This window comes from Tupaia chinensis, unplaced genomic scaffold (assembly GCF_000334495.1).
Source record: "Tupaia chinensis unplaced genomic scaffold, TupChi_1.0 Scaffold000367_1, whole genome shotgun sequence".
In the NCBI taxonomy this organism is placed as follows: Eukaryota; Metazoa; Chordata; class Mammalia; order Scandentia; family Tupaiidae; genus Tupaia; species Tupaia belangeri.
The window spans coordinates 873264-888411 of NW_006159864.1; the positions used below are offsets into that span (position 1 = coordinate 873264).

Genomic DNA, 15148 nt, shown 5'->3' on the forward strand with positions numbered 1-15148 from the left:
GAAAATATGACTAGGGAACCAGCAGTTAGCGTAATGGCTATGTCGCTGGACTCCCATGTAGTCGACCGCAGTTTGCGTCCCGGACCCGGTGGCTTAAAACTCACGCCGGGCGCGTGTGCGTGCGTGCCCAAGATCCCGAGAGGAGAACGGAGGAGAAGGGATTGCGGCGTGACCATCCCCTCTGGGGGGTGATTTCTCGCTTTCTGTCTCTATGTCTTTCTCTGTCTGTCTGGCGAGCGCACACGCCCTATAGCAAAAATCTCTCTCTCAAAAAAAAAAAAGTAAAAAAAAGAAAATATGACTATACATTCTTATTTCTCCACCACTTTTACACATCAGATAGCCTAGAATACATACTGTTATGCCCAGTAGAAATACATTTTTGGAGCTGTTTCCATTATCTGTACACTGAAGTTTTTATTATTTTATTTTATTTTTTTAATTAAATAATGTTTTTGGAGAGATTTTCGCTATAGGGCGTGTGCGCTCGCCAGACAGACAGAGAGAGACAGAGAGACAGAAAGCAAGAAATCACCCCCCAGGGGGGATGGTCACGCCACAATCCCTTCTCCTCCATTCTCCTCTCGGGATCTTGGGCGTGCACGCACACGCGCCCGGCGTGAGTTCTAAGCCACCGGGTCCGGGACGTGAACCGCAGTTGACTATGTGGGAGTCCAGCGACATATAGCCATTACGCTAACTGCTGGTTCCCCTGAAGTTTTTATTTTTTAACAGTTGCATTTGCATTGGCATTTCAGTGAACAGAGGCATTATGATTTCTTAATCTTCTGTGGATGATTCTGAGTTGTAATTCTTTCCCTCATTATTTTGATGTAAAAACAAATAGTATTTTTTAATTTTTTTTGTTTTTTTGTTTTTTGTTTTTTGGAGAAGTTTTTGCTACAGGGCGCGTGCGCTCACCAGACAGACAGAGAGAGACAGAGAGACAGAAAGCAAGAAATCACCCCCCAGAGGGGATGGTCACTCCGCAATCCCTTCTCCTCCATTCTCCTCTTGGGATCTTGGGCACACATGCACACGCGCCTGGCGTGAGTTTAAGTCACCGGGTCTGGGACTCGAACCGCAGTTGACTACGTGGGAGTCCAGCAACATAGCCATCACGCTAACCACTGGTCCCCAAGTAGTATTTTTAAATGGCTAACTATAAGAAAAAACTTCTGATCCTATTAAATAAGAGGCAGCAGGGGTCAGCAGGTGGGGTAGTGGTAAAGGCAGTGGACTCCCATATGGCAGGCAGAATGTGGTTTGAGTCCCAGACCCAGCAGCTTGAAAATCCCATTGGACACATGTGTGTGCCTGACCAAAATCCTGAGAAGAGAATGGAGGGGCAAGGGATTGAGTGTGGTCATTACCACCACCACCACCCCCAGGGGGTGATTTCTCACTTTCCCTTTTATTTCCTTTGTCTGTCTCTCTCTGGCCATACCCTGTGGCAAAAACCTAAAAAAAAAAAAAAAAAAAACCCCAAAAAACCCCCCCAAAAAACAAAACAAAAAAACAAACACACACACACACACACAGAGAGAACAAAACAAACAAAAAGAAAAAAGAAAAAAATAAGGCAAGAATTTGGACTGCTTAGAACAAATATCTTGGGGGCCTTGCTCTTTATTCTTAGTAGGTTAGCATGATTCATTCATTCAACAAATACTGATTGGATATCTACCCTGAATTGTTTCAGACACAGAGCTTTTTTTAAAAATTTTTTTTGGAGAGGTTTTTGCAATAGGGCGTGTGTGCTCACCAGAAAGACAAAGAGAGACAGAGAGACAGAAAGCAAGAAATCACCCCGCAAGGGGGATGGCCATGCCACAATCCCTTCTCTTCCATTCTCCTCTCAGGATGTTGGGCACGCACACACACATGCCTGGCATGAGTTTAAACCATCAGGTCTGGGACTCAAACCGCAGTCGACTACGTGGGAGTCCAGCGACAGAGCCATTATGCCAACCACTGGTCCTGAGACACAGAGTTTTTAATGGGTGAATGGAAGAGATCAGGTCCTCCTGCTGTCATAGAAAGAGACTTATAGTAAACAAGGCAATAAATAAACATAACACCAAAAAGCAAAGAAGGTAATTGGAGAAAATGGAGGCTCTTTCATAAGGTCTCACCAAGGAGGGGAATATTTTTGCTGAGATTTGGCAAGTGGTTGCACTGAACCAAGCACTTCAAATTCATTTGTTATTTTTCCCTTTTACCAACAAACACGTATGAGCACACACATACCCAAATTGGACAATGTGTTGATTCATTGATCAGATGTTGAATACTTACTACATGCCAGACCCATGCTAAATGTTGAAAGTAAGGCTATGAACAACACACAGCTGGTCCCGCTCTCATGAAGCTTCTAGACTATTAGGAAGATGTTAAGCAGTTATGCAAATATTAATGTCATTGGGGATAATTATGCTGTACTCAGCTTGCTGATACTGAGTAGAATCAGAGTTCAGTATGACTTCTCCCCTAATCCCTATACAAAACTCTCCACGACATTCAAAAAATTTTCAAACATACGTCATAAAGAAAACTGACCAGTTACTTAGAGCTTAAAAGGAACCTATTTTGTTCTATCAAAAAGAAAATATCAACCTACTTATCAAAACCTTAAGACTACCTTCTATCCAACAAAGTCCTATTGCTTCTTTTTCAGGTATCTTAGCATTTTCATTTTGCAGGTTTGTAAATTATAAGTGAAAGGGCCAAGATAACTTACCCAGTGTGGGTCCAGACTTATAATGAGTCACAGAAACTGCTGAGAAAAACTCTCCCAAGAAAAATAGTACTGCTGCTGGTCAGATGGGCTTTTGAAAGTATTTAAGGTCCCATCTGCCATGTAAGTCCTACATCCATGTAAACAGCAGGGGTAAGGGGGCTTTAGCCTCCCCACATCTTTATAAACACCCCTCCTCCTAAGTAATCCAGTTTATAGGGTAAAGTTCACTCTCCCCCAACCCCAGCCTCAACAAGACCAGGTTAAACTCTCTTGCCCAGAACTTTTGAAGCTGACCTTAACACCACAAGGGGAAAAGTGTCACGTTATTTTCTAAGGTTTGCACCTGAATGGTTTCCCAAGTTTCCTAGTGGTAATTTGTGTACTTTCTGTATGATGCAGAAGGTGGAGTCCCATCTGCCACTAAGCAGGGTGGGAAGTGAAATAAATAGCACAGTGGAAAAGTCACCCACTGCTCAAATACTTTTCTAAAACATTCTGTCAAACACATGCACACAGTTTTAAAAAAATTAAATAGAACCAAAAAGGTTAACATGAAAAAAAAGCTTAACTGGTATGCTTATAGCCTTTTGTGTGTGCACATTTCTCACACTAAATGCTATCACACAACAACTGAGAAATTCTGAAATACCTTGGATGACCAAGACTTTAGTGAGAACAATTTTGATTTGTCATTTTGTTTAGTTGTTTGTTATCTTTGCTACACACACACACACACACACACACACACAAACAAAAACCACGTTCCAGTGAAGGAAATCCTACACAGGAGAGGAAAGGGAGTACTCACTAAAGTTACAGATGATGTTACCTGATTCCTAGAAGAGTAGCTCTGAACCTGAAATTCGCTCAACTGCTTTGGTCTTGGTAGCAGCCAAAAGAAGAGGAAGAAGTTGTCTGACAATCTGGAGCAACGCTTGCCTAGAGTGCCTTTCCTTGATTTGTCGAGACCTTCTGGAGGGAGGAGCAAGAGCTCTGGGCTAAGTTTACACAGAAAGTTTACACAACCCCTGGAGGTCAGTGTTACAGGCAATGATTTACATACATGGCAAGCTTTCAGAGCACTGGGAAAGCAATTTATTCACAGGAAGGAAAGTGTTCAAGAAGTTTGTGAAGGGCTTAGTTCTGTGAAAAGGCAGAGAAAATTCTTCCTCGGGAGGAAAAAACAGACAGAGAAAGGCAGAGAGGAGTTTTGAAATGGAATGAAAGGAGTTGAGGGGCAGGTATGAGTTGTAGATCTCAGGGACCCAGTTGCTGTGTTTATTTGTTAAACTGGTTGGGACTAAATATAAACACTATCAGGTCACGTCTCTGCTGGAATCTTTCAGTACTTGTCAGCTCACACACTCCAGGTAAAATCCCAAGTCCTTTTTATGCACTACGAGAAACTATGATCTGGCATGGGGTTCTTTCTGACCTACATTCTGCTCCTCCTCTGCCCCTCACTTTGCTGCAGCCAACCAGCTTCCTTGTTTTCTTTTTCTTTCTTCTTTTCTTTTCCTTTCTCTCTCTCCCTCTCTCTTTCTTTTTCTTTAGGACATTTATGCTCTCCTTAGAGACAGAGACAGAAAGCAAGAACTCTTACCCCAGGGCAGTCACTGAGCAATTCCTCCTCCTCCCTTCTCCTCTAAGGATCTTCGGCTGCACACACACGTGCCTGGTTTGAGTTTTAAGTCGCCAGGTGCAAGACTCGAACTGCAGTCGACTACATGGGAGTCCAGCGACATAACCATTATACCCTCTACCAGTCCCCCCCCCCCCCCTTTTTATAAAAACAAATTTACGACAGAGTTTCACTATGTCAAGATTCTCCTACCTCAGCTTCTCATGTAGCTGGGACCACAGGCACTTGCCATTGCATCTGGCTTTTAGGGTGGGCCAGGAATCAACAGAGCTTTCTATGTGGCCTCAGCTCGTCAAGCAGCAGTGTCAACCAATGCTCAAGACCGTAGATGGGCTCTCCTTGTGTTTTTCCAAACACACTGTATATGTCCCAGCCTTGGGTTCCTTCAATTCACTATCCTGACTGGAGAAATCTTCCCTTATTAAATTTTGTGAAATACCACTCCATATTTTTTTTCTCTAACCTGCTTTAACTTTTTACATCTCTTTTTTTAGAGAGTTTTTTTTTTTTTTTGGCTATAGGGTGCATGTGCTCACTGGAGAAGCAGAGATACAGAAAGCAAGAAATCACCCTCCAGGGGTGATGGTCACACCACAATCCTTTCTTCTTTTGGGATTTTAGGCACATATGCACACGTGGCTGGTGTGAGTTTTAAGTCACCATGTCTGGGATTTGAACTATAGTCGACTACATGGGAGTCCAGTGACCTAACCACTATGTCATCTGCTGGCCTCAACTTTTTACACCTCTTACTACTTCCCTTGAGAGTAAAAACTTTTTATCTGCTGATGTGTTACTATTGTCTGAAGCAGATGCTGGCAACTTTTAAGCCTTTAATAAACATGGATGTTAGAATAAATAAATGTATCAGTTACATGTGATAGAAACCCATCTCATATTCACTTAAACAAAGACAGGAATTTATTAGTTACTTTTTGGTTCTATTTTTTTGTTGTTGTTGATTCCTTAGAATTTTCTGTGTAATCACATCATCTGCAAATGAGGACAGTTTTATTTCTTCCTTTCAGATTTATATGCTTCTTATTTTCTTTTCTTGCCTTATTGCACTGGCTAAAATTTCTAGCACTCTGTTAAATAAGAAGAATGAGACCAGATTTCCTTGCCTTTTCCCTGATATTAGAGGGAAAGTATTTAGTCTTCCATGGTTAGATATGACATTAGCTGTAGGCTTTTTGTGGATGCTCTTTATCAAGTTGAGGAAGTTCTCCCCTATTCCTGTTTTTTTTTTTGATAGCTTTTATTGAGAAGAGGTGTTGAATTTTGGTACATTTTTTCTGAATTAATTACTATAAAGATGGGATTTTTTTTCTTCTTTAATAAGGTAGATTACATTGATTTTAAAATAATGAACCAGCCTTGCTTTTACACAAAGAACCTCACTTGGTCTTGTATAATTGTTTTGTTACTGAATTCTATAGTTTGTGTCTCTGGCCAAATCTCGAGTTTTCAGTCACTATTTCTAGGAGTAACTTTTCAACTCCTATATTAGATTTTTTGTAATAGCACCACAGGTCTCTGAGGCTCTGTTCTTCCTATCACTCCTACCCACCCATCTGTTTTTTTTTTTTTTAATCCCTTGTTCAAATTAGGTAATTTCTATTATTCTATCTTCCACTTCCTTGATTTTTTTTTTTTCCTTTTCTTTCCATTTTGGTGTTGAGTCCACTATTAGTGATAAGGGGAGGAAAAAGTGTTTTCTTATTTTCATGCACACTCAACACAACACTTCCGACACCAGTTGGTGGGGGAGGGAGGACATTCCACACACATTAAATTCTTTAGTAGACTTCAGTTGGGTGTCTTATATTTCAATTCAATTTAACACTCTGTACCTGGAGGCAGTGACAGATTTCACAGGTTAAAGGCTCAATGCCTGCACTTCAGATGCCAACTACAAGCCTTAGATACGACTTGTATTTCTGACCAACTGGCTATAAATCAAGGTTCCTTTCCTTGGGTTTGATTACTTTGCTAGAACAGCTCTCAGAACAAAGGGAAACAATTTATATTACTTGTTGATGGTTACACTACCTATGGGATAAACTAAGACACTTTTAAAAATCTGAAGCATTTATTTGAACAATAATTTATAAATTAGGCAGCTTTAAGTCAGAAGTGGCTCAAGGCTTCTCTAAAGAGGCAAAGAAAAGATTTTTAGAAGACTGTGGAAGCTAAGGAAAGAAATTACTTGACTGATTAAAGTCTGAAAAATCGTCTTATCTGGACTGTCCTGGTGGAAAGTGCAAGTGCAAGTGTTGGTTGCTTATAAGCTTCATTTTCTTCCTTTCTTTTTTAAGTTGTTGTTTTGTTTGTTTGTTTGGTTTTTGCTTTTGTTTTTGTTTTTTTTTCCTTGAAAAAGAGAAGGATAAACAAGCACTCACAATAAGGTCTCAAGCAGCCATCCTACTCCCAGCCTTCCCAGCCAGCCGGGATCATGGGCACACATGCCTGGCCTTTACAAGTTAACCTAGGGAATCTAATGCACTGTTTTCCATGTGGACCCAGCTTCACTTGAGCAGTACAGTACCACTACTCTACCAAGCTAGTACTTAATTTACATTTTCTTTCAAATTCTCAGTTCGGTTTTGGTTTGTAGTTACATCAGTCTAATGGCTTCCCATTTAATTGTCTTAACAAACTTTTACTCTCTGACTGCAGAAATCCAAATGGGTCTTCCTCCTTCTCTGACAACCCCACTAATTTCTAATGTTGAAGATAACCATTTCATCTTCCCCTATTTCTTTAAATTTTCACGTGTTCTCCCTTTTATTTTGAAATCAATAAGTAGGCAGATGACAATGTCTTCCTTCTCCTACCACCTCTTCAATCAGAACTCCTACAACACTGCCAATAACTCTCAGTAGTCCTTTCAGTGATGATGGATGAATTGTTCAAGGTCCTAGTTTCTGTCATTCTTTCTACTGTGCACATGACATCAACCCTTCTCTCCCACTGAAAGATGTCACTCCTTCAATCACCATTCTTCTCTTTTGCATCATCATTTTCTTTATTTATTTTGGGAATAGGAATTGTAGAGAAAGACAATAACAAATATTAACACATTATAATATTTTCCATATTAAAATAAGATTTCTTGGGTTGTTTGTTTTCTTCTACCTACTACTCCATTCTTCTCCTTTTTACAGCAAAATTTCACTAAATTGTTACCTATACTTGTAGCTTTGACTTCTTTATTCTCTATTTCTATGTCTATATCGCTCCCTTCTCTCTCATTATGGAAAAATCTTAAACACATACAAATGGTTAGAATAGTATGGTGAGCCCCTATGCATCCATTATTCAGCTCCAATAACTGCCAGCACATGCCAATCTTGTTTCATTTATATCCCCATCCACTTTTCCCTTTCCTTGTATTACTTTGAAATAAACATAAATATATCACTGAATTAATGAATACTTTCTATATATCTCTAAGATATGAGGATTTTTTTAACCTAACCACAATACCTGAAATTATAATACATGAAAAAGCTGCAATAACCACTTATCATCAAATATTAATATTGTTTTTTTTTTCCTTGAAAAAGAGAAGGATAAACAAGCACTCACAATAAGGTCTCAAGCAGCCATCCTACTCCCAGCCTTCCCAGCCAGCCGGGATCATGGGCACACATGCCTGGCCTTTACAAGTTAACCTAGGGAATCTAATGCACTGTTTTCCATGTGGACCCAGCTTCACTTGAGCAGTACAGTACCACTACTCTACCAAGCTAGTACTTAATTTACATTTTCTTTCAAATTCTCAGTTCGGTTTTGGTTTGTAGTTACATCAGTCTAATGGCTTCCCATTTAATTGTCTTAACAAACTTTTACTCTCTGACTGCAGAAATCCAAATGGGTCTTCCTCCTTCTCTGACAACCCCACTAATTTCTAATGTTGAAGATAACCATTTCATCTTCCCCTATTTCTTTAAATTTTCACGTGTTCTCCCTTTTATTTTGAAATCAATAAGTAGGCAGATGACAATGTCTTCCTTCTCCTACCACCTCTTCAATCAGAACTCCTACAACACTGCCAATAACTCTCAGTAGTCCTTTCAGTGATGATGGATGAATTGTTCAAGGTCCTAGTTTCTGTCATTCTTTCTACTGTGCACATGACATCAACCCTTCTCTCCCACTGAAAGATGTCACTCCTTCAATCACCATTCTTCTCTTTTGCATCATCATTTTCTTTATTTATTTTGGGAATAGGAATTGTAGAGAAAGACAATAACAAATATTAACACATTATAATATTTTCCATATTAAAATAAGATTTCTTGGGTTGTTTGTTTTCTTCTACCTACTACTCCATTCTTCTCCTTTTTACAGCAAAATTTCACTAAATTGTTACCTATACTTGTAGCTTTGACTTCTTTATTCTCTATTTCTATGTCTATATCGCTCCCTTCTCTCTCATTATGGAAAAATCTTAAACACATACAAATGGTTAGAATAGTATGGTGAGCCCCTATGCATCCATTATTCAGCTCCAATAACTGCCAGCACATGCCAATCTTGTTTCATTTATATCCCCATCCACTTTTCCCTTTCCTTGTATTACTTTGAAATAAACATAAATATATCACTGAATTAATGAATACTTTCTATATATCTCTAAGATATGAGGATTTTTTTAACCTAACCACAATACCTGAAATTATAATACATGAAAAAGCTGCAATAACCACTTATCATCAAATATTAATATTGTTTTTTATATTTCATATTTTTTTCAGATTAACTTATAAACAACTTATTTTACAGTTGCTTTCTTTCCAACTCAGGGTCCAAACAAGGCCAAAACACTGCTTTTCATTGAAATATGTTTTAAGTTTCTCTTAATCTATAATTCTCTCATCTTTGTAATTGGTTATGGAAAATAGGGCATATTCCTCTAGAGTTTTATAAATCCAGTACTGATTTTGCTAATTCAGTGTGACTGAATGTAACATGTTTTTCTGTACCTTGCTGTTTCTGTAATCTGATAGATCTAGAAGCTAGGCCAATTTTTAGCAAAGAGATGGTATAAATAGTATTGTGTAATTCCTTTTGCATCACAGCTGGAGAAACAATGTCTAGTTGCACTCCTTTTGTGATGGTAAAGGCATCAGTCTGATCCACCTGTTATAAGGTTATGCATTGGTGAACTCTAAAGTCCATAGAATGATTTGACTTGTAAATGGAAGAATTTTTTGCTAACTTTCAAACTATGTGAGATTCTTCCAGTGGGGATTCATTCTTTGCAGTATTGATTAAAATGGAAGTAAGAAGAAAAATGATCTGGAGGTGCTCAAACAAATAGAACTAAATAAACTATATTTAAACAAAAAATTATTCAATCAAATCTCCACAAAGCAGGAAGAAAGAAACATCAGGAAAAGTTTTAAGGAGAAAGACTCATGCATGTAAAGTATAAAGTTGGAGAAAAAAATTGGAGGGAAAAAAGAAAGAGATTCATTCACTTTTCCCCTCAAGAATCTAGGCTGACAAAATGCTAAGTTTGTGTTGTGGAAGCTCACCTGTTAAAAGTGGGACTCTCCGTGGGACCAGCAGTTGGTGTAGTGGCTATGTCGCTGGACCCCCATGTAGTTGACTGCAGTTCAAGTCCCGGACCCGGTGACTTAAAACTCATGCCAGGTGTGTGTGCATACGTGCCCAAGATCTGGAGAGGAGAATGGAGGAGAAGGGACTGAATTGTGGCCATCCCCCCGGGGAGGTTATTTCTTACTTTCTGTCTTTCTTTCTCTGTCTTTTTGGTGAGCACACGCACCCTATAGCAAAAACCTCTCCAAGAAAAATAGTAGGACCCTCCAGCAATAGCCAGGTGAACCACATTGGAGATGATGTGGATAAGGAATTCATGACGCCCCACAGGGCTGAGGAGGATGCATGTAGGAGCACAATAGCTAGTCCAAATGAGAATTTTCCACTAATAGACCCAAGTTCACAAGGGTTCAAAGTTAGATTCCCACGTTGGAGATCAGGCTGTTGGGTCTGATTCCCACACAGCATATGATGTGATGAAAGAACAAGCTTGACCAGTGCTGTCAGCGAAGGCTGCTTAACCAGTGAAAGACTTAGGATGTCATTCAATCAAATGTGAAGCAGGAACCAGTTGGCAAAGGTAAGTTGTGCAGGTGTTACATATTTTATTTTAACTCGCACTATTTTATTTTTAAATTTATTTCCCTCTAGCCTCCTTCCTAAAGGGACTATACTTAACTTTCAATAAGGCACATATATAAAAGAACCATTGAAATAAGAGATTCAGAGACAAATAATGAGGTTAGAGGATCAGATTTAGGGATGATATTGACACACATACACACACAAAAGTTTAAGTGAGTCACTACTGAGCTGTGGGAAGCTGCACACCAGCGAGTCTGCCGAGGTTTCTCAGAGAGCAAACAATTACCATGATTGGTTCCCTTCCAAAAACCTGACCTTTGAAACCTTGCTCTGATTGGCCACTAGAATCCCTCAAATTTGCATATCTGGCACCTCATGATTGGTCCAAAAGCAACCAATCATAACCCACCGTTAACAACCAATCAGGGCCCACCGTTTACAACCAATCACAGTCCACCATTTACAACCAATCACGACCCAGTGTTTACAACCCACCAGAGTGTATATAAATAACCACGATGCCTGGCCCACAGTAGCCAGACGACACAGACAACCGAGACGACGACAACGACCAGGAAGACGACAACTGAAGAGCCTGAAGAGCTGAAACACCGCGCAGTCTCCAGACGACCCTGAAGATCCTGAAGAGCTGACACTGCATCGTCTCCAGACGACCTGGGAGACCCTGAAGAGCTGTAACACTACATCGTCTCCGGACGACCCTGAAGAGCTGTGACACCACGTGGTCTCCGTGCTGCTCACAGTAGACGACGCGACACTGCGTCGTCTCTGCACTGTACTGTGCTGCCCACAATAAACGGACGACACTGTCGTCTCCGTGCTGTAACACTACGCCGCTTGTCCCGGCTCTCACTCCTTCACTCAGGAAACCTGTTCGGCTGTCCCCCGGGTCGGGACACTGAGCCCCAAGCTAGTTAGTTGTGTTTAAGACCACATTGACTACACAGTGATTATGTGTGAGAAATTCAGGGCTTGAAGGTAGGGTGTTGTGAAGAATTGAGAAAAGAGACGAGGAAAAGGTTAAAGCAGGGTACTAAAACTCTCTTGGAGTAGAAGCAAAACTGTACCAGAGCAGAGTCCATTTATTCCAAATAAAATCAGATAAGCAGTGAGTTTAGCTCTAAAGAATAATGTACAACATACATGACATTCGTTGTAGGCTATATTCCTGGTACAAGATCAATAGCTATCACTAAGTTAGTGCTTAGACAGTATTTTGGCTACTGGAATGTTGCCCAACATCTTGAGGCACAGCCCATGCCTGGGGCTCCATGGCTGCAGCTTTCCACTTGGGAATGGGGTTGCTTTCAACTCACTTCTGCATTCTTCACTCTGGCTTATCTCTCAGTCCCAGGCTGGTTTCTGTCTCCAACAACCATGAGTAAGTACTTGTCATGCCTAATCTGACATAACCCATGATGTGGATATTGCTATTGTCCTCTCTACTGAAAACATTTTTTAGCTAGTGAAGAAACTGAAACTAGGTTTACCTGAGTCCCACAGCCAGGACATGGTAAAACTAGGATCTGAATTTGGGCTCTTGGGACCAGCAGATGGTGTAATAGTTTTATCACTTGGACTCCCATATATACGGCGGCAGTTCAAGTCCCAGACCTGGCAACTTAAAACTCACACTGGGTATGCGTGTGTGCATGTCTAAGATCCTGAGAGGAGAATGGAGGAGCAAAGATTGAGGCATGGCCATCTCAGGTGGGGGATGAATTCTCTCTCTCTGTCTTGTCTCTCCAGCAAGCACACGTGTCCTATAGCAAAAATGTCTCTTAAAAAAAAGTTTGGGCTCTTAATTAGACCTCATACCAACTCTGAAGGCAGCAAGTACAAGGAGTCAAGGCAGAAAGAGACCAGAATTCAGTATCAGGATTCTATTCCCTGAAGATGCCGAATAACAAGAGAATACAGTAGGAAGTCCTGGATAGGGAGCAAGATGAGAACAAGAGCAGTATCTAATAAGAGTGTCTCCCATCTGTATTTGGGACCAGAATGGCTTCTGTATTAAATATGCAGGTAGCACTTAAGCGGCAACAGCTTTGAAAATTAAGACGAGAAAGGGAACAGGAATCTATGAATGCCTTATATCGTTCCCCTGTACTGGCCACAAGCCCTCCTGAATATATGAAACATAGCAAATAGTTTAATGAAAATAGAAATATAAAACCACATATGCATCATGATTGAAAAAAAAAAAAGGCTAACCATGGAGTTCAGCACCAGGCTAGTTTTCTTTCTCTTAACATTTGATTGCTTTCACTAATAACGAATATCAAACATGAGATTGAAATGACTAGGTCAGCAAAATGCACAACATTCCTATATTTGCTCGTCACAAGCAAAATAACTGCCAAAGGTATAACTTCAACACAGGGATTAATAAAGTTCATGTTGGTTTCTAGCTGCATGAAGTGTAAAGAAATGGATTCCTGACTTTGGTGTATGGAGACAATTATGTTAACGCTGAAAGGACTGTTTCCCTATACATATAGGTGAGTGGGTTTTTAAACATCCTGATGACAGGCATGGACAAAAGAAAATGGGAAGGTATACTTCATTGGAGGAAAGAAAATAAATATTTTCTTTATTAATGAAAATTAATTTACATACATTGTATGTAGATTTCTAGGCTATTTCCCTTCAGTATCTTTTTTTGTTTAAGTGTTTTTGTTTGTTTGTTTACTATAAGGCACATGTGCTTGCCAGAGAGAGAGAGAGAGAGAAAGAAGGGGAGAGAGAGGGAAATTACCCCCTGGGGGGGAGCGATGGCCATGCCCCAATCCCTTCTCCTTCACTCTCCTCTTGGGATTTTGGGCACTCATGTACACACACCTGGCATGATTCTTAAGCTGCTAGCTCTAGGACTTGAACCTTGAGCCTGTCCATGTGGGATCCAGTGCCTTAATCTCTATGCCACCTGCTGGACCATCCTTTCAGCATCTTTTCATGTGACCTACAAGTATGGAACTCTGAGAGATGCTGGCCTGCCATTAAATAGGAAATGCTTTATTCCTGACTTCCTATGATGATCCATTGCACATTTTGGGTCACTGGATTAGGTAATTCAGCCTAGGGAAATGAAGGACAAATCCTTTTTGGCTCCTAATGATTTTGTTCAGAAGTAAGGAATGGGCTTTCTTATCCAAACCAAGTGTACTTGGAATTCACCAAAATGTCATTACCACTTGGCATGACATTGATGTCATACCAAAAGTGTGTGAAGAAATTAATTAGCATTGATTAGTATTTTTGATACTAATAATATAAACATATTTCACAAATTAAAATGTATGATAGTCCCATAGTGACAATTTTTTTTTGAGAGGTTTTTGCTATAGGGCGCATGCGATCGCCAGACAGAGACAGAAAGTGAGAAATCACCCCCCCCCCAGGGGGGATGGCCCCCACGCAATCCTTTCTCCCCCAAAAGTGTGTGAAGAAATTAATTAGCATTGATTAGTATTTTTGATACTAATAATATAAACATATTTCACAAATTAAAATGTATGATAGTCCCATAGTGACAATTTTTTTTTGAGAGGTTTTTGCTATAGGGCGCATGCGATCGCCAGACAGAGACAGAAAGTGAGAAATCACCCCCCCCCCAGGGGGGATGGCCACACCGCAATCCTTTCTCCTCCATTCTCCTCTTGGGATCTTGGGCACACACGTACACACGCCCCGCGTGAGTTTCAAACCACTGGGTCCAGGACTCAAACCGCGGTTGACTACATGGGAGTCCAGCGACATAGTCATTACACTAACTGCTGGCCCCAACAGTGACAATTTAAAGTTAAGTTTGGTCAAATTTTCCTGTATGTTAACAGATCTCACTTTGATAAATAGGTATCTCTATTTCATGCAGTTTCTTCTACCCTGGGATCCTGCAACAGGAGCACTACAAGTTTATTGAATATACACATTTCAACAGGAACAAAGAAGTACGATGGTTTGAAAGGCCCCCATTGACTTCTAGGAAACACTGGCCTGTAAGGGCAATGAACAGTGTTTTGCTTCACTAACGGCCCAAACTCAGTATTTAGGACAGTGACTAGGACATAGATGCTCAATAAATATTAACTGAATAAATGAAAGAATGACACCGAAAGAGTAAATGAAACGACTCTTAGCAAGCACAATCAATATCCTATTGTAATTACAGTCCAGTTCCACCCGCGAGCCAGAGAAAACCCTTTTTCGGGCGGTGACGTGTCTGTCAGTCTTCGCGAGGGGCGGGGCATGGACGGGCCCTCTCACTTTCTCCCTGCAGCCCGCGCCGACGGGCTTTAGGACCCGGCGCAGCACCGAATGTGGCTTGGAGGCGGGCTAGGGGAGGCCGTCGCGTCCAACTGACGTAACCAGCCCGCGCCGACGTTGGCGAGGACGTCGGGAATCGCGAGGAAGCACGTTTCTCGTTCATCTCACCTGGCACGCACCATGGAGGCTCCGGTCCAGCAGCCTCCTCTGCCCGGCGGCGGGAAGCGCAAAGGCAAGGCTCAGTACGTGCAAGCCAAGCGGGCCCGGCGCTGCGACGCCGGCGGGGCGCGGCCGGCGGCACCCCGGCTCCCGGGCATTCTCAT

The 15148-nt window shown here is 41.1% G+C and overlaps 2 protein-coding genes across 11 annotated transcripts in view; one reads left to right on the plus strand and one right to left on the minus strand.

The window, feature by feature from the left end:
- Nucleotides 1-15110, minus strand: part of ACSM3 (acyl-CoA synthetase medium chain family member 3) — a 43625-nt gene extending 28515 nt beyond the window's left edge. For 5 of the 7 annotated variants that reach the window (XM_006153292.3, XM_014589667.2, XM_006153294.3 and 2 more), the window contains exon 1: nucleotides 3570-3710. The gene's annotated coding sequence lies outside the window, so the exon portion shown is untranslated. Of the gene's footprint in view, nucleotides 1-3569; nucleotides 3716-14993 lie in introns of those variants that run through there. The other 2 variants (XM_006153291.3, XM_027773751.1) reach the window with 2 other exon arrangements.
- THUMPD1 (THUMP domain 1 NAT10 acetyltransferase adaptor) overlaps nucleotides 14894-15148 on the plus strand; it is a 12228-nt gene continuing 11973 nt past the window's right edge. For 2 of the 4 annotated variants that reach the window (XM_027773756.1, XM_027773755.1), the window contains exon 1: nucleotides 14894-15100. In XM_027773756.1, the coding sequence (XP_027629557.1) occupies nucleotides 15006-15100 (95 nt within the window). In that variant the 5' untranslated portion in view covers nucleotides 14894-15005. The remainder of the gene's footprint in view (nucleotides 15101-15148) is intronic. The other 2 variants (XM_027773754.1, XM_027773753.1) reach the window with 2 other exon arrangements.